General features: G+C 39.0%; 2 protein-coding genes and 1 pseudogene across 2 annotated transcripts; all 3 read right to left on the reverse strand.

Annotated features, from left to right (window-relative positions):
• Positions 1-4,104: 4,104 nt before the first annotated feature.
• On the reverse strand, positions 4,105-5,432 carry LOC112039823 (early nodulin-like protein 18). The gene is given in 3 exon segments (XM_024072729.2): positions 4,105-4,864; positions 5,059-5,100; positions 5,103-5,432. Coding segments are annotated over 3 exon segments (663 nt in total). The 5' UTR covers positions 5,281-5,432; the 3' UTR covers positions 4,105-4,421.
• A 6,748-nt stretch (positions 5,433-12,180) lies between these two features.
• On the reverse strand, positions 12,181-14,742 carry LOC112012633 (cytochrome P450 76T24-like; annotated as a pseudogene).
• A 7,323-nt stretch (positions 14,743-22,065) lies between these two features.
• On the reverse strand, positions 22,066-23,259 carry LOC136068912 (uncharacterized). The gene has a single exon (XM_065776749.1). The coding sequence runs from the start codon at positions 23,257-23,259 to the stop codon at positions 22,066-22,068; it is 1,194 nt and encodes a 397-aa protein (XP_065632821.1).
• Between the last annotated feature and the right edge of the window lie 975 nt (positions 23,260-24,234).

The following is a 24,234-nucleotide window of genomic DNA, read 5'->3' on the forward strand; positions in this document are numbered from 1 at the left end:
TGTTTGTACCAATCAAGAATCAAGATTCGCTGCCCCTCAACTAGAGGAAGAATATATTTTTTGTTTTTTTTTAAAGAATTTTAATATAAAGTGGATTATCATTAAGGATGAGGCCCTTCTTCCCTCTCGGTAATTCAGTCTTTGTTTTGTAAATAAATTCTTGTTCATCAATATATATATATATATATTTTGTAGGGATAGTAGACCCGAAAGTTCATTATACCTTTGCAGATTGGACCTATGGCCCAAGCCTAAGATAAAGCCTAGTATGAGGAGAAAGAATCTCCATCATCAAAAACCGTATTACAAATAAAAGAGTTATTTTTGGCCATAAAAGCTCGGCGAGACGAGCTGAGGATAAATTTATTCTCGGCCAATTATAGCCAAGGTAAGGATAGATGGCTTGCTAAAGTCAAGAGAATCTCTCAGGAAGTTCTGTTGGTATGAGTAGACATTGTAGAGACATTAAACTAAGAGAAGACGTCAGATATCTTAAGAAGAAAACTGTCACCACCGCATTTAATGTTTTGCAGCTACCTTCCTGATTGCATTAATGTGGAAAAGACCCTAAACAGTGCAAAGTTAGCTGCCCTAAGGTCTACATGACAAGAGAGTGTCTGATGGGACAACACTCAAGTGGTAACACAAGTAATCAACAAGTGTAAAACCAAGATGCTTTAGGAAGAACTATATAAAGAAAGAGGTCCTTCATGGAATGGGGATCGAAAAGGAGAAGAAAAACACAATATTGCTCAAAAACTAAATTTGTAACTCAACTTAAGAATAATAAACAAGAATAGTGTACCTCAGATCTGGCCGAGGACCAATTATCTTCAAGATAATCCCATTTCTTTTCGTTCTCCTATCATTTGAATCTACTTCAATGTTTGTTTGATCAACTATAGCTTAGTTTTTCAACTCATTCTCTATAAATTTATTGTTTTGAGCTCATTTGGGCTTAAGTCCTTTCATGTAACGGGTTACTAGCTGAAATCGTGTCCTCACACACACACACACATATATATATAAATAACGTGGATTGGTTGGCATTGTTAAATGAAAAATGATCAAACAGTTCCTTTTGGTAAATTTTATTACTAGTATTATTTTCCCATTTCTTCTAGTTTTTGGCAGTGAGATTCGAGTATACAATATTTGATCCAAAGGAAGGTGGAAGTAGCAGGGTTTAGTCATGTGTACACATGTGCCGCTTTACGCGTTTTTTAGGATCCACAGAAACCGGGCATAGAGCCATGTCGTATGCTCTTCTTCATTTTTAATCAAATTATCAATGACAAGCATGCCTACTTTGTTGCCAAGTTGCCTATGGCTACTTATTTGGTTCGTTTCTTTTTTCTTTTTTTTGGCCTGAATTTCAACATTTACTTATTTGTAGCCACATTTTCTATACTCTTGCTGAGGATACTCTTGAGTATTGACTCTTGAATTCTAGTACTTACACCAACTTATTTAACATCAATCACGCACAGACTACAGTGATGTGCAACACATTTTCAATTAGATATTTTGATGTTGCAATTCGTCAAAAGGCGTTTTAACTTTCGTGGGATCCTTCCGTTACATATATTTATCATTGAACTTCTTTGCTTTGTTCTTGTAGTTCTGTTTTTCAACTTATTTATTTATTTATATATATAACACAATCTTATATTGCAATTCTTCAAAAGGCTTTTTAACTTCCATTCCTACCATCTGGTCAACAGTAAACTTGCCTTGAGCCCAAGGCAATCCTTGCCACGGATTTCAAGTAACGTAGGTACAGGAAAATTGTGATTGTGACATATATATATAATAAGTAACCAAATTTCACAGAAAGGAAAGAAAATAAAAAGGATAATTACAGTAAACCCACCTGAGGTTAGGCCTGTTTTCACTTTGCCTACCCGTGGTTCAAAACTTATCACTTTACCCACCTGAGGTCCCTTCCGTTATCACTTTACCCACCTAAAGTTCCTTCTGTTAGAGATCTGTTACCCACCTTTCCCTTTGCCGTTAAAAGAACACATTTTTAGAGAAAAACAAACATAACACGAATCAAAAAGTTAGGGTATGAATTTTTTTGAAAGAGCTTGGAGGGTTTTTAGAGTTGAGTTCAAGGGTATGGTTCTGTGTAATGATCTCTGTTGTGAAATAAATGGCCAAACCAAAAAAAAAAAAAAAAAGAGGTATGAACACTCTTCACTCTTCAAANAACCGGGCAAGGAGCCATGTCGTATGCTCTTCTTCATTTTTAATCAAATTATCAATGACAAGCATGCCTACTTTGTTGCCAAGTTGCCTATGGCTACTTATTTGGTTCGTTTCTTTTTTCTTTTTTTGGCCTGAATTTCAACATTTACTTATTTGTAGCCACATTTTCTATACTCTTGCTGAGGATACTCTTGAGTATTGACTCTTGAATTCTAGTACTTACACCAACTTATTTAACATCAATCACGCACAGACTACAGTGATGTGCAACACATTTTCAATTAGATATTTTGATGTTGCAATTCGTCAAAAGGCGTTTTAACTTTCGTGGGATCCTTCCGTTACATATATTTATCATTGAACTTCTTTGCTTTGTTCTTGTAGTTCTGTTTTTCAACTTATTTATTTATTTATATATATATAACACAATCTTATATTGCAATTCTTCAAAAGGCTTTTTAACTTCCATTCCTACCATCTGGTCAACAGTAAACTTGCCTTGAGCCCAAGGCAATCCTTGCCACGGATTTCAAGTAACGTAGGTACAGGAAAATTGTGATTGTGACATATATATATAATAAGTAACCAAATTTCACAGAAAGGAAAAAAATAAAAGGATAATTACAGTAAACCCACCTGAGGTTAGGCCGTTTTCACTTTGCCTACCCGTGGTTCAAAACTTATCACTTTACCCACCTGAGGTCCCTTCCGTTATCACTTTACCCACCTAAGTCCTTCTGTTAGAGATCTGTTACCCACCTTTCCCTTTGCCGTTAAAAGAACACATTTTTAGAGAAAAACAAACATAACACGAATCAAAAAGTTAGGGTATGAATTTTTTTGAAAGAGCTTGGAGGGTTTTTAGAGTTGAGTTCAAGGGTATGGTTCTGTGTAATGATCTCTGTTGTGAAATAAATGGCCAAACCAAAAAAAAAAAAAAAAAGAGGTATGAACACTCTTCACTCTTCAAACAACGACCCAACCCAGAACACATGGGTGGTTCATAATCGTTTTTCCCCTTCAACGACCCAACCCAGAACACTCTTCACTCATCAACATGATCTTCCCCTTCAACATGATCTTCAAACAATGACCCAACCCAGAACACCAACGGCCAAACGGCCAAACAACCAAACAGCAGCAACGACCCAACCCAGAACACATGATCAAAAAATTTTCAAACCCAGAACAGGGGCTTCTTGACGATATGATCGGGGCTTCTGCACCCATCCCGTTGAGAGTTCTTGGACATCCAGTGGCCGGAAAAGCCTTGGCGGCTTGTAGTAACTCCGACGCGGTGGTTCTCGGCTCTGTTAAGGTGGGTTTCTCGTTAGGCTCAGTCTCCGATGCCGAGGTTACTCATGGACGAGGCTATCGTGACTCTAGGTCCACCGGTGTTATGGTGGGTAGCTCGACGATGGCGGAGATTGAGGCTCCGAGTCTGACAGTGGTGTCGCCGATCCTTGGTCGGTATCCATGGGTGGTTCATAATTGTTTTTCTCCTCTCTCAGACCTGGGTGATTGGGTTGTTGATGAGTTTGTGGAAGGGGAAGATCATGTTGAAGTACAAAAGAGCCACCACCGGTGTAATACTTGTTTTAATTTCAAACAATTTGATTTGTAGTTGTTTGGAATTTTATTTCTTACATTCATAAACATTTGTTTTTAATATCAAACCCTAACTTTTTGATTCGTGTTATGTTTGTTTTTCTCTAAAAATGTGTTCTTCTAACAGCAAAAGGAGAGGTGGGTAACAGATCTCTAACGGAAGGGACTTCAGGTGGGTAAAGTGATAACGGAAGGGACCTTAGGTGGGTAAAGTGATAAGTTTTGAACCACGGGTAGGCAAAGTAAAACGGGCCTAACCTCAGGTGGGTTTACTGTAATTATCCCAAATAAAAATCTCAATGTATTTCATGTATTTTATCATTAAAATCAACAAGAAATGAGAAATACAAATCTATGCAGTGATCCAGAAGTTTGTTTTATAATCCATATAGAAAGAAAGAATGTAATCCACTCTAAAGGCCATGCTCATACCCGCACCCAAACACATCTCAGAACTGAACAAATGAAATCCAAGTATTTTTCAACTCTATCTCCAGCTGGCCGACATGTGTGAGGCAATTACTAAAATATCCTACAACAACAATCAAAATACCATCTCTACCCCGACGGGCCCCACCTTAAAAAAAATAAAAATTTTAAATTCAAAAAACAGACAGCAATTCAAAAAGAATAAAAAAACTAACACACAACACGCCGGTCAGACTAGCACCGGCCTTGAAGCCAGAGTTCGTCGGCGACTGGGGCAAAGTGATCGGCGGAAACTGAGCCGAGTCGGAGCCAGGTGGCTCAATGTACGGCGGCGGAGGTGGCTGGTTGAGGTATGGAGGCAAACCGAGGCCGTGATTGACTTGGATCTCGAAGGCCATGCCGCTCTGGCATTGAGCACCGTCGTCGGCGTCGGAGAAGTAGTAGTTGGGACCCGCGATGGTCAACGGCACCGCCACGGTCAACGATTTCTCGAACTGGTTCTGGCCGCCGTCGTACTGGTACGTATCACCGTCCTCAGATTCGTCCATGGTGCAGTTCTGGTAGACGGTTTCGTTGTAGGTCTGGATCACCGTCGTGTTCGAAATCGAAACGAAAACTACAGAAAATTTTAACAAAACGACAAGATTAATTATTTAACTAAGAACTAAAAAAAAAATAAAAGAGAAATTAAAATTAAAAAAAAAAAAAAGAATGTCGTTTGGATGCTCAGAAAGTGAATGCAGCGAAAGCTCAGTGAAAACGACATCGTCTTGATCCGTCAAAAAGAAATAAAATGCTTTAGTTGCGTACTGAGATAGTCTCCGAGATTGAAGGTCTGGGTGGCGGCCCAAGGGAGTAATTAGTGGCGGAAGTGTTGGTGGTGGAATTGAAGAACCACCCGACGGCGCCGCCCACGGTGTGGTTGGTGTAACCGGTAACTGGAGCAGGAGCAGGAGCGTTTGATGCGGCTGTAGCGGCGGCGATCAGTAGTGCAATCATGACCGTTAGATTCGCCACGGTCGATGTCGCCATGGCCTTGGGTCTGACGACTTTTTTTTTTTTTTTTTTTTTCGATTTGAGAGTTCAATTGGGGTTGTTAAGCTGTACCTGTTTAGCTGTGTGTTCTTTATGGGCTTCCTTGAAAGAGTTCTGCTGCTACATTTTTTTTTTTTAATTTTTTTTTATAGAGGTTTGTTAATTAAAAGAATTGTATAATGTGTCACAGGTAAGTCAAAAACTCAAGCTACAGGTAGAGGGGTGGGTGCTTCCGGGTTGTGGAGTGTGGACAGTGTGGGTCGTGCTGTCCAAAGAGGCAGGTACCGATTCTTTTTTTTTTTTTTTGCTAGGTGAGTGCCAAGGGGTGGTAAATCCGTAAATAGGCGGGTTGAGTCATAAATAAGTTGGATTATAAATTGATTGGGTATGTAATTACTTATTTATCTATTTATACCCGTTTATATATAAATTAATTATCTATTACTAATTCAACTCATTTAATTAGTAACCCACTCATTTAACCCATTATAAAATTCATATTTAGCAATTCAACTAGAAATTCTCTGAAAATTTTTCACACCCATGCTATGCAAATCATTTGAGGTTTTTTTTTTTTTTTTTTTTTTGGGGGCAAAACTAATTCACCTTTCCTCAAAACATAAGAACACTGAAACTAACCTGCAATTTTCTTTTCTCCAACTTTTCTTAGCAACCAAAAGAAGATAAGTAAAAAAAAAAAAAAAAAAAAATTAAATCATGAGAATTGAAGTATCATTCTCAAGTCTTTATCCACCTTGACCCAAAATGTGCAAAATTGCAAATCATAGATTTTTCATATCAAAACAAACTTGAAATCTCTCTCACTCTCTCACGGAAATAAAATTCTAATGCTCTGTTCTCAACTTGCTCAGTTGCTCTGTTCTGGAATTTTGCTATTACATTCTCCGTCACTGAAATTCAAAATTCCATCGGAAACTTGCTCAATAAAAGAAATCTCCAGCATTCAATTTCATCGAGATTTCTCTTTTGCAAGTTGAACTCGCTTGTTCTCCATCCAAGGAGACTTTGCTGAATCGCATGAACCTTCGCTACCGAAGTAAGAGCAAGAGCTAAAGTTACAGAAAAGCAGAGAAACCAGAATTCTTACAAGGAAGAGTTAAATTCAGAGACGAATATAGAATTGGAGAGATCTTGATGAAAAATGGTATGTTTTCTCTCTTCTATCGAAACCCTAGAGTCGTACTAGTTGGAACTAAGAAAGACAAACTTTAGACAGAGGAAGAGGGAAAGGTGTTTAGATTTTGTCTAATTTGGTAGTTGAGAAAATGCCTAGAAAATGGAGGAGAAATTTTTTACATTAGATGGAGGAAGAGGCGGTTGTGATGTTTTATTGTTTGTTAGGGATTTTGGCTTTTTTTTTTTTTTTTTTTTTTTTTTTTTTTTTTTAAGTATTGAACTTTAACTTTTAAATGGGTAATTGGATACTTAGTGGTTTAACTACCAAAACCCATTTAATTGAATTACTCATTTGGGTCTTATCCATTTAACCCAAATATTTAATTGGGTTGGGTCAAGACTTATCCAAATTAAATGGGTTTTAGGTGGGTTCATGGGTTTGGATAAAAATTGCCATGCCTAAGTGCGGGGGATTGAACCCCTGAGCAACAGGACATTACGAGACCTGGGTACCTACTCGCCTATATGGGCAGTGGTAGAGGCAGGTATCAATTCAAGCCTCTCTTATTCCTTCAATTTATTTTTATTTATCAAAGTAAATTACACTTTCAATTCTAAATTACAAAAAAATAAATGATGAAATTGTTCCAACTTTAGTTTAAGGGGGGAATGCAACTAACCCGAACATAAGGAGAAAAGTGTTACTTCGTCAATTTGTGTGTGTGTGTGTGTGTGGAAAACAATATGTGTGTGTGTGGTGTGTGTGTGTTTTTATTTTTATTTTTTTAAAAAAACTTGAAACAATGTGTAAAAAAAAAAATCAACCTAAAAAAATTATGCATTAAACAATGAATTTTAGTTCAACAAATTGAACAAACCAAAAAAGAAGTCTAGAAACACAACAAAAAGACACGATGTTTTTACAATACCTTTATTTTTATCTATGATGGGTCCTAGTTTGATATTTTATTATTTTATTTTAGAGTAATGTTACGTCCATAATATTTTCATAATAAATCTTAGATGGTAAATTGCTACTAGTTTTAAATTGGGCTAACTACTTTTAACCGTGCATTTAAAAATAAAATAAAAAGCCAATTGAAGAAAATTGTACCTAAAACAATGAGTTTTGGCTTACTAAATTTGACTAAACAAAAAAAGAAGTCTAGGAACATAACAAAATGTCACACAAAAAAGAAGTTTAGGAATATAACAAAATGTCACAACATGACAACATTTTCGTAATATTTTTTATTTCCGGCTGTGGTAGGTCCCAATTTGATATTTTATTATTTAATTTTTATGTATAGAATTTTCACAATAAATTTTAGGTAAAAAAATTATTACTGGTTTTAAAATTATGCATTAAAAAAAAAAAAACAATACAAGAGAATTGTGCGTGAAACGTACAGTGAATTTTGGCTCACCAAATTTGACTATATATACTAAAAAAGAAGTCTAAGAATATAATAAAATATTAAAACTTTTTCACAATACTTTTATTTTTAGGATTCGAATAAATATATTTTTATTTTATTTGAGAAAAATGCTACATCCATAACATTTTAAAACAAATTATAAATTGAACCCACTATTGGTTTTAAATTACATAACGTACAGTTGTTATTGGTTTTAAATTGAACCCACTATTGATAGCACTTTTTTATCCTTCAAAAATACCTTGCCACATAAAATTTGTTACAAAATTATTGTGAAAATGTTGTGTATATAGCATTTCTTTTTATTTTATTTTATTTTGATCTATAAGGAACTGAGATCTCGCGATTGTGAAAATATTGTGACAAGAAGAAGATGTTATAACATTTTCATAATACCTTTATTTTTAGTTCTGATTAGTGTCTTATTTTATTATTTTATTTTGACCTTTAAAAAATTGACACCTCAATAATGATGAAAATATCGTAAAATTTGTTGTTTTAGTGTAATTGTGTATGCACATATAATATTTAAAAGCACAAGAAAAACTAGCGTATTGTTAAAAAAGAAAAAAGAAAAAAGGCCCAATGAACAATGCAAATTGTCAATAATTGTGAAAATATTGTAAAAATTTGTTAAGTCAATGTAACTGTACATACAAATATAAATATTTAAAAGAAAAGACAAAAACAGCACAACCAAAACTGACGTACTGTGGTTTGTGGGGGGAAAAAAAACCCTAATGAACAATGTTGTGAAAGTGTTGCGAAAAATGTTGTGGATGTAACACTTCTTTTTTCATAATACCTTTAGTTTTAGTTGTGGATGATTCTAGTATGATATTTTATTTTAACCTATAAGGAATTCACATATCAACAATTGCAAAAATATTGTGTTAACTAACATCTTTATATATATAAAAAAGAGAAAATAAAAAAAGAAGAGCGGACAGGACGATATTACTCCGAAAAAAAAAAGTCGAGAAAAAAGAAAAGAAAATAGCAGGGAAAAAAAGAGAGGAAAAGAAAGTAGCAATAGTGCAGAGGTTGAAATCAAAGCACTGTAGCTACAGTGCCAATTGAATAAACCAAATTAGTACTGTAGCAACTATTCAAAACTTAAAAGAAGAAGAAGAAGAAGAAGAAGAAGAAGAAGAAGAAGGGACTCAATAAACCAAATGTGTAATGTAGGGGCATTGGTGCTTTTTATTTATATAGCTTATAGATTTTGGTCTTTATTTTTTGTTCTAGCCTCATCACACTCCTGGGTCCTGGCTATATCAATAGTTGGCAAATGCGTAACACTATTGCATAAATGTAAAAAACCCGCAAATTTGGATGAATGACAAATTTTGACATACGCCCACGAAAGAAAAATCCGTTGAGCATGCGCGGAGCACATGTGAATAGACTAGTTTCATTTTAATTTAAATTTTCAATCCTTTAAATTTTTATTGTACTAAACATAGGTTAGTTTAGACACCCTTGAGGTTTAGTCAATTCATGGGTACATCACAACATATAATTTATACAATTTGATGGGATTTTACACATCAATGCCCTTTATTAACTACTTAAATAACAAAAACAAATTCAAATGCTATATTGAAGCAAAATTTACAATTTAGCTTACTTCAAAATTTTGTATTTGTTGAAAATCGAGCCTCGTTATAGCATTATGCGACTCATTGGAGATAATTCAGTTATGTTCACTCGGTTGTTTGAAGTTGCTTTTTAATGGTTAACACTCATCCCTTATAGATTGGTTTCATGCTATAACATTCATCCCTAATAAATTGGTTTCATCCATAGCATGGGTCATTAAAATTGACTAAAATTTGATAGGGTTTTATAATTGTATTTAAAAGAAACCACCTTTGTGTCTTGAACTTGAGAAATTAAGTTGTCTCACTTCATATTGAAGGATAATAAGACCAAATGAAAAGGAAAATACTTAAAATTGTCATAACTTTGGTAGAAGTTGAAGAATAAAAGATATCACAAATCAAGTTTTTTTTCTGCAAGTTCAGCATTCACATCAGTCCGTGTATAATAGAAAAAAGTATAAAATTTACAAATTTTTTTCTAAAAATGATCCATATCAATTTGTGTATAACTGTATAAATTTACAAGTTTGCTACAGTAATTGTGTAAATTTACACAGACACTATTCATTTGCATTTAATTGTTTATTCTTTCTTTACATATGTTGAGAATGAAAAAAAAAGAGTGGATGATGGTTGTTTTGTGTGAAGAATGAGAAACAATTTAAAAAAAATCAAGAAAAATTGATATTTTAATGAAATGTAGTGTAAAATAAATAATCTGATGTAGAGTGTTTTGAAAAGTGAGTATTGCACATACTTTGCCACAACTAATACACATGTCATGTGGTGATTGAATTAATTTTCACAAGAACCAATAGTGGTCTCATGTGTAAGTGATGAAATCCAATTATACATTGACAAATGTGTAAGTTGTATCAAAGTGTGTAGCAAAATGTGTTTCTATAGAAGAACTCATGATTTGGTACCTTTGTTCGCCGATGTGGCCTGTTACTCCCATGCTTTGATAGTTTCTATTTTGATTTTTTTTTTTAACAAATATTTGTATTACTTAATGAGATTGTAATCCTGTGTTTCAGGTTTTATACTTTTAATTAAACATTTTTGAAATGATATTATCTTATTAAATAGTGTAATTATGGACTTTTACACTATATCATTATTGAATTTATCCTCTTTGTTCACATCCTATAATCAACCCCCCCCCCCAAAAAAACCCCAAAAAAAAAACCCTAGAATCCCCACACAAACAACATATTGTTGACCAAGAGGCTTATAGCTAAACCTGTTGGCATCTTCTATTATTTCTAATGAAATATTTAGGGTTTAAATCTCCAACTTCCATTGTAATTATCAATTTATTATAATAAAAAATAAAAATAAAAACTTATTGCTTCTTTTCCTCCTATGTTTACCTTTATTAACATCTTTTCTAGAATAACCTTAGCTTTGGAGCTAACAGTAACACTTGCTTCTTTAGAAGTCTCCTATGTTGAGTCAAGAGTCTTGCGATTATCCCAAAAAAGAAAAAATCCCCATGATAGTGTAACAATCATATGCTATTCCTAAATTGGTCTCTTTTTGCAAGAGTTTTCTTTTGTGTATTTGCTTTTCTCACTCTCTCGCAAACTTTCTTTCTTCTTCACTATACAAATAAGATACCATACTACTTGCATACTTGTTTTCTTTAGCCCTCTGCTAATACTTTAATTTTATTGAACAAAGTTTTCCTCTAAACTGGATTAGAGGAATCTCATCTAATCTATTACGTGGTCATTCATAAACACATTAACACGTATTATTGAAACAAATCATATGAATAATTAGATAGATCACGTGACTAAAAGTACATATGGATGGTTTCATCAATTGTTAGGTCATAACTTGTTCCAAAAAAAAAAAAAATTGCCACATAATTGGTTTGACAAAATTTTGTTCCAATTGGTTAGAAGTTGAAATTTTTTCCTTATTTATATCATATGGCAACTACACCATTTTTCTAATTGGAAACTATTTACCTCCAAATTGGTTTGAAGGAAAATTCCTTCATCACACTATGTGGTGATTAATAAAATCATTCATGTATACTTTTAGTCACATAACATATTTGATAAGTCATTTAACTTATTTAAGTGATATACACTTAAATGGTTTTATGAATAGGTTTTGAACGAGATCCCTCCAATCCGAAATTGAAAGTTTATAGTGTCTCACATATCTATAGATCACTTACCTTTGTCTTGTTTAGCTAGTAGCTAACAGACCTGATGAACTTTCAACTATCGCATTATTATCGATACAGGGGATTTAAGGAAGCCAGTACACAGCAAACATATAGGAAACAAGATCCTGGCATTGATGTTATACTAGAAAGCCAAGTTAGCCAACAATCATTGAGATAGCACGGCGTTTGGTTAGAACTTAAGGTATATAAGGTCAACATATTCTTATGAGTTTAATTTAAAATTTCACACGTGGCTTTGTTTCTGTCTGTCCATATGGGCCAGAAATGATTGAGGGTTAAAAGATTACATGATTCACATACAAGAAAATTGACTTTAATAGAATAAACATAGTCGCATGTCCACCCTTGTTTTTGAACAATTATTATATTACCATTAAATTTCTTGTCACACAGCGTCAAGAAGTTTAAAACTACCAATGAAGTACGATACCATGCATACAGTGATCTTTCTCATGCTTACTGCTTACAGAAAATCCTAACAGGCAAATATAATTGGCTACGAAAATAATAGAAGTTATACCCTGATGGGAATAGCCCGGAAAGGCTCAGACCTGTGTAAGGTGATTCCAAAGGTCTCACTCATGTCTATATCTTCTGGCTTCAACTCATCCGCAAGTCTCCAATGAAAGCAATGAACAAGAGATGCCAACATCAAGTGTACCATCTTGTTAGCTAATGGTAATCCAGGACAAATCCTTCTTCCAGCTCCAAATGGAATCAACTCAAAGTCTTGACCTTTAAAGTCAGTGGTGCGCTCTAAGAACCTTTCAGGCAAAAATATATTAGGGTCTGTCCATATGCTTGGATCTCGCCCCATTGCCCACACATTTACTATAATTTGCGCATTTTTGGGCACAGTGAAGCCACACATTTCTACAAAGGTTTCTACCTTGTGGGGAACTAGGAAAGGTGCTGGTGGGTGCAAACGAAAGGTTTCTTTCACTATTGCTTGTAAAAAAGGGAACTTTGAGATGTCCAATTCTTGAACAAGCCCATCCTTGCCCAGGACTTTTTCTAGCTCATCACGGGCCTTTGCGATTTTTTCAGGGTTGTGAAGTAACTCTGCCATTGCCCATTCGACTGTGCGATGTTGTGTCAACCCCTGCAACAAATAAATCCTGGTACAAAATAGTGTGAGAGCTAGTTAAGAACACTTGATTAAGTTTCCTATAAACTAATAAAGACAAAGTAATACTCTTATCATTTGCTTTTGATAACGTTAATTCTAACAAAGAGTTAGGAGTACGCGACTACAATAAAACTAGTGAATAAACTGTTGGTTTTCCGTCATTCCTTGGAAAATGTTCTCCCCCCTCCTTGCAATAGGATTTCAGAAAGAGCAATTAAGAATTATGATCGAATGATTAAATTTTTTAGTTTCTAATAGTTTATGATTTTAGGTAAGTTATAATTTATTTATAGCATCAAGGCAGATGGGATTAAGTATGAAATCTCTTAAAATTTAAAGTCATACCATTGCCTGAAGGAAAAATGTTATACAGGTCTTGCGTAATGAACTTGTTGTTGATACCAGAACTTACTTACTTCTTTGGATGACCAAAGCATGGTTGAAAAGAAATAATATTCATGATGGCTTATACCGTCTCAAAAAAAAAAGAAAAAAAGAAAAAAAAAATATCGTGATGGCTTATAACTGCCTAAAAAGTATATCTTGGTACAGTCTCAAGAGACGAGTTTAAAAGGCTTATATATTATGGAATTCAATACCAAAAGCAAAGCTATAAGGAAGTTAGTCAATACCAGAAGCAAATGTTTGAAATCGTTGTGGCTTAATTCTGAATTATCATCTTCAGCAAGATTGAGGAAGGAATCTAGTAAATCGTTTCTTGCGTTAGGACCCTCTGAAGCTCTTCATTGTACTCGTTCATTGATGATTCTGTCAAAAATCTCGATCAATTTGGCATAACAAATCGTCATCCTTCGCTGTGCACCTTGTGGGTCAACTAAACGAAGTACTGGGAAATAGTCTGCAATATCAGGCTTTCCAGCTATTTCCATGATAACACATACAAGCTCCTGGAAATCTTGACCCGATAAATCTGAACTATAATGGGCCAAGTCAATGGAAAAAAAAGTGTTTGATATGACATTAAGTACTGTAATGAAGGCTGCTCGACCAATATCAACCACTTTCCCACCATTGCTGCAAGATTGATTAATATGGTCAAGTAATTCTTGCACCTTTTTTTGTCGAAGGGCTTATGTGGCAAATATTTGCGTGGCACAAATATTTGCGTGGCACAAACTTTCCTGAGGTTCCTTCAAGGTGCAAAGTGTAATCAAGGGTATAGTTTCGGGTGGTGAGGTGTAATTTGCCCATAATAATAAATGCTGATGTGGCATTTTAAATATCTATTAAAATTTTAAAATATCAATTTATTTGCCATTTCAACTTCAAGTGTGCCAATATTGTACTTGCCGTCTACTACATAGACATTTTTCGTTAGTGACTTAACGGCAGAGACCAAATTAACTGCCAGTTGAAAATAAATAAGAAGGTTCAAATTGACTATTGCAAAAATGTAATGATCAAATTGATTTTAACCACAAAATGTAAGTGATGAGTGTGAACTCGTCAGTACTGTTCAAACTAATGAGTGAGAACTCGTCAGTACTGTTCGTCGGATGGAGATGATCCTTCAACTTCCACAGATGGTCACCGGTGTGGTGCCTGCCACAACGCCTCCGATGCCAAAGTCAGAATATGAAACTCTCTTAAAAGAAAAGCAATATAAGATGGACAGAAAAGCAAATAAACAATCTCCTTTCTTACTTGTCTCTGCCTTTTATTTTTTTTTGGCGATGTCTGGGACTTATATATCTTCTTATGGCCTCTAGCCGTTGGGGTAGTGATGAAGGTCTTAATGCTCCTTTTGGTAACGTCTGGGGCCGTTTAATGTGTCATCACTGTCCTTCAACGGATTGTACAGTTATCCCGTAACTGTTTTGGGTTTGATTGCCTGCATTGAATGATCTGGATATCTTCGTTAGTAAAGCATATAATTGACTCACCTAGCCAGAGTTTGGATTCGTCCGTGTTAATGGGATCATCCATGTGTAAATGAACTCATCAGCCCCGTCAGTTGCCCCTTGATTCTGTGTTCGTTATTTAAATGACGACCATAGAATGTGAAGAGTTTACAGTTTACGAGTGTCGTTTGGGATTTCGATCCGCATTAACTGCAAAGTGGCGGCGTTTCGTAAATCGTGGCATACATGGCACGTGCCGGTGGGTGGAGTTAATGCTTTGATTTGGTGGGACTATTGGGCTTCCCGCTGGTTTTTTCAGTTTTCCAAAGCCTTAGTTTAAAACTTCTTCTTGTTCACTTTTTTCAAAAATCCTTCAATCATTTGCTTTGATCATCCTCTCCAGCGACCTCTCTCTGCAACCTTTCTCCGAACTGGCAATCGGCGTGGTGGTGCTCCCTCTTCTGATCGCTTCCTTAAGGTACGCCCATTCTCCTGTGTTACTCTTCTTCGCCTTGTTGTGGCTTTGCATCTGATCTTTTTCTCTTTTCTCTTTTCGTTTGTTCTAAATTCCATGGGGGTTTAGTTCGCCGTTGTGTCTTTTATTTGGTTTTTATGGTTAGTAGCTCTGAGGTTAGGATAGCTTGCCCCTCAATTTCATTCCTTTTTGCTCGCTTAGGAGGGTCTTTAGGGGTTTCCTCTAATATTGAGGATTTTGTTTTTGAGGGTAACTGTCTGAGTGTTGCTTTGGCTGATCTGTTGCCTTTGCTTCATCAGTCTTTAGATTGGTTTGTGAACGAGGTTGGAGTGAGAGTAGGTATGTCTGAAGTTAGGTCAAGCGAGCTTGAAACTGGGTTGTCGTCCAATGGCGGCCCAGCGGAGGAAGATACCGCCGTCTCTGGCCCTCGAGAGGTTAGGGCTTTTTATGCTCTGGGAGAGGAGTGTAGGCTAGACGCTGACACATTGGCAAGGTTTAGAGATAGATTCCAGTTTTCGGATCGAGTTAGGGTTCGTCTGCCCAGTGAGGAAGACCCGGCGTGTCACTTCTTCCCAGGTGAGGTATGCTTTTACGAGGCTGCCTTCATTTGTGGGTTGAGGTTTCCCGTCCATCCTTTCTTGATGGAGCTGTTAGATCACTTTGGTATCGCTCCGGGGCAACTTATGCCCAATTCGTGGAGAATTTTAGTCAGCTGTATGGGGATATGGCTGGCAGCTAATGACGGGGATATGATCAGAGTTGACGAATTGGTGTATTTGTATCGTTTGAAAGCGTCAAAGGAGCATGGGTATTATGAACTAGTGCCTTGGGAGAGGAGGACTAGGATTGTCAAAAATTTACCTTCGTCATTCAGGTATTGGAAGTCCAGATTCTTCTATGTGTCTGGGGACGATTTTGAGACACCCTCGGGCGAGGTTTGGGGTGATCTCCCGGTGTTATGTCGTCGGTGGGAAACCTCGACTTTAGGTGCATCAATATTTCTTCTTCGTTTCTTGAATTCTGTCGTACTTACAATTATGGCCGCTAACACCCTCTCCCCCCCCCCTTTTTTTTTTTAGTCAAAAGACGACCAAAGCTTAAGAGCAGGTATAGAGAACGTGTGCAAAAGGCTATCAAGTACGCGCAGACAATCGAGAGCTGGGATGATCTCGTTGATCCCAGAACTCTTGCGTTCTACTGCCTTGGGCCTGAGCCCTCTGCCTTTGTTTTGAAAAATCTTGACATAGAAGGAAAAAAGAGTAAGTTCTAGCTTCGTCAGTATTGACCTTTCTTTCCTGTGCTTTTCTTCGGGACTAATGTTCTTCTTTTGATAGAGATGACGTCCAAATTCAATAAAGATATGTATGCGAAGATGAGGGCAAAGAAGGACGAGCTTTTGTCCAACATAGGAAAAAAGACCGTGCGTGTAGTAGGGAAGGGTCTTTCTGCCACTCCGCCAGCTTCCGTTACTCCCCTTGTCTCTGGCACTGAGACGACGAGGACTGCTTCTCCGTCTACTTTAGTGGAGGAGCTTCCCACGCCCGTCTCCAAGAGGCCACGCCTGACGGGGAAAGAGAAAGAGAGAGAGGATGTTGGTCGCTCAACAATCTGGGGGGATGAGAAGCTGGCAGTTGAACGAGCCCACAGCATTGTGACGGCTAAGGACCTGAAGGCTTTCTCTGGGGTCTCCTTTAATACAGTCGCTGGTGGCCACGTCCATAAGCTCGTTCAGGTGAAGTGCTTTTACTTCTTTCATGAGCAACCCCTTTTTTTTTTTTTTACTGAAGACTTGGTACTTCTTTTCATGTTCTGGGAGAGGGCTTACACATTGCTTCTGAGTATCTTACTCAAGAGGCTAAGCTGGCATCCCTTTCGTCAAAGGTGCAAGCTCTGGAAAGTGAGAACTCAAAGCTGAAGAACAACCTTATTGACTCTATGGACGAAGCTACTACTTTAAAGGAGAAGGTCAAGGGTTTAGGTGACGACCTTAGAGTTGAGCGCCAGCTGAATTTAAAGAAGGATGAGCAGCTTCAGAGCTCTAAGGAATTGCTGAAGATCATTGCGGCTAGGTCCGTTGAGGCCTTTCAAACCACTGAAGAGTACAATACTGTGCTTTTCAGTTGGTATTTTAAAGGCTTTGAACTTCTTCGGAGATATATGGTCAAGCACCCAACCGGCGTTGACATGGGGAACCTGGACTTGGAAGAAGTGGACAGGGAGATGGCTGCTGACGAAGCTGCTCTGTCCGCGGTCCCTGCTGATGATGCTCCAGGAGATGCCCCTGTTGATGATGCTGCTGCCGTTGATGCCCCTCCTACTTCTGAAGCCTGAGCCTGCTACTTAGTTTTTAATAGAAATATTTCTTTTGTCTGTTGACCATTGCCTGTTGTGGCTTTTTGTAAATCTTATTCAGAAACATTTTTCTTTTTTCTTTTTGGGGAACAATGTTTAAACCCAGTGTTTACGGGTTTGCAAAAGAAGCAATGGTGATTTCTTGGTTTTAATTTACTTCTTGCGTCTTACCTGTGTTTGCAAGTTATATGCTCTTAATTGCATATGTGATGTGTTTGGTGAAATATTTTTCGTTTCTATGAGACATACCTTCTTTGGAACTGTGAGCGTCAGTAGTTTATATTTGTCACGGTATGGCATTGTGATCGTCAGTAGTTTACATCCGTTAACACTGAATCTGACTACTTAGCCATTTTTTGGCTTTTCAATCACCCTTAGTGATATTATCTACGTCAGTAACTTACATCCGTCTACGCGGAATCTTGTTACTTAGCCATTTTTTCGGCTTCTTATAACTTACACCTTTTTCGGGGTTTTGTAGTCGTCAGTAGTTTACATCCGTCAATGCAGAATCTTACTACTTAGCCATTTTTTGGCTTTTCAATCACCCTTAGTGACATTATCTTCGTCAGTAACTTACATCCATCTTCGCGGAATCTTGTTACTTAGCCATTTTTGGCTTTTAGTTTACATCCGTCAATGCGGAATCTTACTACTTAGCCATTTTTTGGCTTTTCAATCACCCTTAGTGACATTATCTTCGTCAGTAACTTACATCCGTCTTCACGGAATCTTGTTACTTAGCCATTTTTGGCTTTTGTTAGATTCTTAGAGCGAGCCTGTTTGAACACGAATATTGGCTGAATAATCAATTTATTGATAGTTAATGACGAATACGTCTTTCAATTACATCTACTGATGGTATTTCTTCAAATGTTCAACGTTCCATGGCCTTGGGAGCCTTTGTCGGTCTAAGGTCTCCAGATGGTAGCTGTCTTGTCTGGAGTAGTGGATGACTTTATATGGTCCTTCCCAAGTAGGGCCGAGCTTTCCTTGAGTTGGGTCTTTAGTTGCTTGGGTTACTTTGCGCAGGACGAGGTCTCCTATGTTGAGTCGCCTGAGCTTCACCCTTCTGTTGTAGTACTCTGTCATCTTCTTCTGGTATTCTGTCATTCTACTGAGGGCTTTGTCTCGTACTTCGTCAAGGCAATCTAGATCAACTCGTAATAGATCGTCATTCTCTTCTTCGTTGAACGCTTCTCGTCTGGTGCTGGTTATTCCGACTTCGACAGGGATCACTGCTTCTGTACCGTAGGTAAGTCTGAAGGGGGTTTCTCCCGTTGGGGTTCTAGCCGTGGTTCTGTAGGCCCACAGGACGTTGGGCAGTTCTTCTGGCCAGGCACCCTTCGCATCGTCCAGCTTGGTCTTTATGATCTTGAGCAATGTGCGGTTCGTCACTTCCATTAGTCCATTCGCTTGTGGGTGGCCTGGTGATGAAAATTGGTTCTTGATGCCTAGTCCTGAGCAGAAGTCTCTGAAACCTTGGCAATCGAACTGTCGTCCGTTGTCTGATATGATCGTCTTTGGAATCCCGAATCTGCAGATTATATTCTTCCAGACGAAACCCTAGATTTTGGCCTCGGTGATGGTTGCCAGTGCCTCTGCTTCAACCCATTTAGTGAAATAATCAATAGCAACTAGTAAGAATTTTACCTGACCTTTGCCTTGAGGTAATGGGCCAACGATGTCGATTCCCCATTGTGCAAACGGCCATGGAGATGTTATCGTCGTCAGCTTTTCTGATGGGAGCTGTTGAATGTTCCCGAACCTTTGACATTTGTCACATTTCTTGACGAACCTTGTTGCGTCATCTTGCATAGTTGGCCAGAAGTAGCCTGCTCGCATAATTTTTCTTACCAAGGATTTTGGGCCTGCGTGATCTCTGCAGATTCCTTCATAAACCTCTTTCAGGACGTATTCGGCCTCTCCTTCGTCAACGCACCTCAAGTAAGGCATGGAGAAACCTTTTTTGTATAAGGTATCATTGAGAATTGTGAATCTGGCGGATCTCTTCCTGATTTTCCTAGCTTCATCTGCGTTTTGGGGTAGGTGGCCATCCTGGAGGAAGGACATGATGGGCGTCATCCAGCTACTTGTGCCCTCGACTGCGAATGTTGAAATTTCTTCTATGCTGGGGTTTCTCTGTATCTCTATCATCAAGTCTGTCCTTGATTCTGTCTCTTCTGATGATGCTATCTTTGAAACTTTGTCTGCAGCCATATTCTGGCTTCTCGGAATTTGGATGAACTCCACTTTTTCGAACTCTTGAGTCAAGTGTTTCGTCAACCTGAGGTATTTCTGCATTCTTTCTTCTTTTACTTCGTACTCTCCTCTGATCTGCCCAATTATTAGCTTTGAGTCGTTCTGAACTAGCAGGTTCCTGGCCCCAAGCTCTCTTCCGAGCCTTAAACCTGTCAGAATTCCTTCGTACTCAGCTTCGTTATTGGTGGCTGAAAATTTCAGCTGGACTCCATATTTCAATGTTTCTCTGTTAGGAGTGGTTATGACGACCCCTACTCCCCCTCTTTTTTAGGCTGACGAGCCATCGGTCTGCATCACCCATGTCTCGTCCTTGTTGGCAAGGCTCGGCTCGTCTGGATGGGTAAACTCGGCGATGAAGTTAGCTAGAGCCTGTGCTTTGATGGCCGTCCTGGGATGGTACTCCACGTCGAATTAGTTGAGTTCAATTGCCCACTGGACCATCCTCCCGGCTGCTTCAGGTTTGTTCATAGACTTCTTGATGGGTTGGTCCGTTATCACTAAGATTGGGTTTGCCTGGAAGTATTGCCTGAGCTTGCACGAGGCTACTATCAATGCAAACGTGATTTTCTAGATCTTTGGGTACCTGAATTCAGCTCCTTGGAAAGCTTGGCTGATGTAGTAGACTAGGAGCTGTTTCCTATCTTCTTCTCGTATTAAGGTTGCACTGACGGCTGTAGATGAAACTGCCAAGTATAAGTACAAGTTTTCACCTTCTTTGGACGAGCTTAGGAGTGGTGGATTGCTAAGGTAATGCTTGAGTTCTTGGAAGGCCGCTTCACATTCGTTGGTCCATTCAAAGGCTTGCTTCAGGGTCTTAAAGAATGGTAAGCATTTGTCCGTTGCTCTAGACACGAATCTGTTAAGAGCTGCAATCCGGCCTGTGAGCTTCTGGACTTCCTTAACGGTCTTAGGTGATGCCATATTGAGTATGGCTTGCACCTTCTCAGGATTTGTTTCTATTCCTTTCTGAGACACCATGAATCCGAGGAATTTTCCGGAAGCGACACCAAAAACACACTTAGCAGGATTTAGCTTCATTTGGTATTGCTTGAGGGTATCGAATGTCTCCTTAGGGTCGTCCAGATGCGCGAGTTCTTCCTTTCTCTTGACGAGCATATCGTCGATGTACACTTCCATATTCCTGCCTATCTGCTTGACGAACATTCTATTCACCAACCTCTGATAAGTCGCTCCTGCGTTCTTCAGTCCAAAGGGCATTACCTTATAACAGTAGAGCCCCTAACTGGTGATGAAGGCAGTTTTATCCTGATCCTCGTCAGCCATTTTTATCTGGTTGTACTCTGAGAACGCATCCATGAATGTCAACAGCTTGTGCCCGGCCGTAGAGTCTACTAGCTGGTCTATTATGGGAAGAGGAAAACTGTCCTTCGGGCAGGCCTTGTTCAGGTTCGTGAAGTCCACGCACATTCTCCATTTTCCATTTGCTTTCTTTACTAGGACGACGTTTGCCAGCCAGTCTGGATAGTACACCGCCCTGATAAAGCCTGCAGTCAAGAGTTTACTCACCTCGTCAGCAATTGATTGGTCTCTTTCGGGAGCAAAGGTTCTTCGTCTCTGCTTGATGGGTTTCCTCTCTGGGTCCACATTCAACCTGTGTTGAATAACTTCTGGGGATATGCCTGGCATGTTGTCATGGCTCCAGGCAAAGACGTCCAAGTTCTCCCTGAGAAATTGAATGAGCCTCGTTCTCATCTTAGGACTTAAGGTCGTCCCTATTCTGGTTGTTTTCGTCATTTCCCCTTCGATCAACTCCACTACTTCCAGTGCTTCCACCTTTTCTTCCTCTTTCTCTTCTACTATCCACGTGTGGTTCTCCTTAGCTGCTAAAACAGCTTGATAGCATTCTCAAGCTAGAACTTGGTCTCCTTTAACTTCACCAACACCATCTTCCATTGGAAATTTCACCTTTAAGCAGTAGGTGGATATGGACGCCTTCCACTTGTTGAGTGTTGGCCTTCCGATGATGACATTATAGGATGAGGGACAATCTACTACCAAAAAGTCTATCTGGCGAGTCAACTGTTTTGGGTACGTTCCCACTGTTACTGTCAGCGTCACTATGCCTTTGGGATACACCCTGTCACCGCTGAAACTGACGAGTGGGGAATCGAACGGACGAAGTCTTCTGGGATCCAGCTTCAATTGTTGGAATGCGGAAAAGTAAATGATATCGGCAGAGCTACTGTTGTCCACGAGGATCCTTTTGGTGTTGAACCCTTCTATGGTGAGCATTATGACCAAGGGGTCATTGTGAGGCTATTTCACTCCTCTGGAGTCACTCTCGTTGAAGGTCATATCCTAATCAGTTCGTCTGTGCTTTGGCAAGGGTGTCATATGGACGCTATTCACTTGTCGTTGATGTGTTTTCTTGAGTAACTTGAATGAGCCCCAGGTGGTAGGTCCCCCTACGATCGTCTGTATCTCCCCGATCACATTTTGAGGAGGTTGGGATTGACGGCCGTCGTTCCTAGATGAGGACTCATGTTGGCCTTTGTTTTCATCTCGGAATTTATTGTGTTCCCCCTTTTTCATGAATTTCTGCAGCTTCCCCCTTCGTATCAATTCTTCTATTTGCTCTTTGAGATCCCTACAATCTTCGGTGTAATGGCCATGATCTTTGTGAAATCGGTAGTACTTACTCTTGTCGCGGACGTTAGGAGATGAGTGCAGTGGTCGTGGCCACTTAAGGTAGTGCTCGTCTTTAATCTGCGCTAAAATTTTGTCAACAGGCATAACGAGAGGGGTGAATTTTACCGTTCGTGGATTTTTATCATCTTTCCTTCTGACTCCGTCATTGATTCGACGATCTAGTCGGTCCCGCTTTTGTCCTCTATGATCGTCTTCTCTTCTTCCTTTGTCCCCCGGTCTGTCCCCGTCCTTGATAGCAGCCAACGCGTCCTCAGCGTTCATGTACTTCTGCGCCTGAAGGAGCATTTCAGCCATCGTCTTTAGGGGGTTCTTCACGAGTGAGCTAACGAGCTCCCTGGACCTCAACCCTGCCTTGAAGGTTGTCAGCTGCACCATATCGTCGGCTTCGTCTACCTCCAGTGTCTCCCTCATGAAACGTTTTACATACGACCTCAGGGTTTCCTTTTCTCCCTGCCTGATGGTAAGCAAGTGGTCAGCGGTCCTCTTTGGTCGTTGTCCTCCAATAAAGTGACGCAGGAAGGCGTTGCTCAACTGCTCGAACGTATCGATGGACGATGTTGGCAATTTTATGAACCATTTTCGGGCAGCTCCCCTGAGTGTAGTTAGGAAGGAACGACACAATATTTCATCTGGGGGCTGCTGGAGTCCCAGGGTCGTTTTGAAAGTATTCAAGTGATCTTGGGGGTCCTTCAGTCCATCAAAGGACTCGAGCTGAGGTAACCGAAATTTTGGCAGCATTGGACAGTCGAGGACCGCTGTTGTGAATGGCGAATCCGTCGCCCGGACCATCCGATCCACGCTTTGCTCCGTTTTTTCTTTGATGGCATTCCTTAGTTCGTCCATCTCCCTCCTTATCTCCCGAAGAATGTCTGAATTTTGCTAGGCGAGAGTGTTTGGCCTTCGATGGTCACTTCTTCTGTTGCTATCCCCCTCATCTTCCTGATTTCCTTTCGAACGATTTTCCTCCTGCTGAAGTCGTAGCCTCATTTCTTGGTTTTGCCTAGTCAGTTCTTCAACTGTGGCTGCAAGGGCCTGAACTTGCTGAGCTAGGGCTGTAGAATCTTGATTGCACTCCATCCTAAAAAGAATAAGAATAAGGAACCACTATTTCGAGTTTGAACACGAAAATGTCGTCCCCACAGACGGCGCCAAACTGATGAGTGTGAACTCGTCAGTACTGTTCAAACTGATGAGTGAGAACTCGTCAGTACTGTTCAAACTGATGAGTGTGAACTCGTCAGTACTGTTCGTCGGATGGAGATGATCCTTCAACTTCCATAGATGGTCACTGGTGTGATGTCTGCCACAACGCCTCTGATGCCAAAGTCAGAATATGAAACTCTCTTAAAAGAAAAGCAATATAAGATGAACAGAAAAGCAAATAAACAATCTCCTTTCTTACTTGTCTCTGCCTTTTTTTTTTTTTTTGGCGATGTCTGGGACTTATATATCTTCTTATGGCCTCTAGCCGTTGGGGTAGTTATGGAGGTCTTAATGCTCCTTTTGGTAACATCTGGGGCCATTTAATGTGTCATCACTGTTCTTCAACGGATTGTACAATTGTCCCTGTAACCGTTTTGGGTTTGATTGCCTGCATTGAATGGTCTGGATATCTTCGTCAGTAAAGCATATAATTGACTCACCTAGCCAGAGTTTGGATTCGTCCGTGTTAATGGGATCGTCCATGTGTAAATGTACTCGTCAGCTCGTTAGTTAACTCGTCAGTAAGGACCAAAAAAGTGTTTTCGCCAAAAATCAAATAGTGAAATACTGAAGACTGAAGAGTATAGAGTGTGTGTAGTAAAATGTCTATAATAT

The sequence above is a fragment of the Quercus suber genome, unplaced genomic scaffold, assembly GCF_002906115.3.
Source record: "Quercus suber isolate HL8 unplaced genomic scaffold, Cork oak 2.0 scaffold_141, whole genome shotgun sequence".
Taxonomy (NCBI): Eukaryota; Viridiplantae; Streptophyta; class Magnoliopsida; order Fagales; family Fagaceae; genus Quercus; species Quercus suber.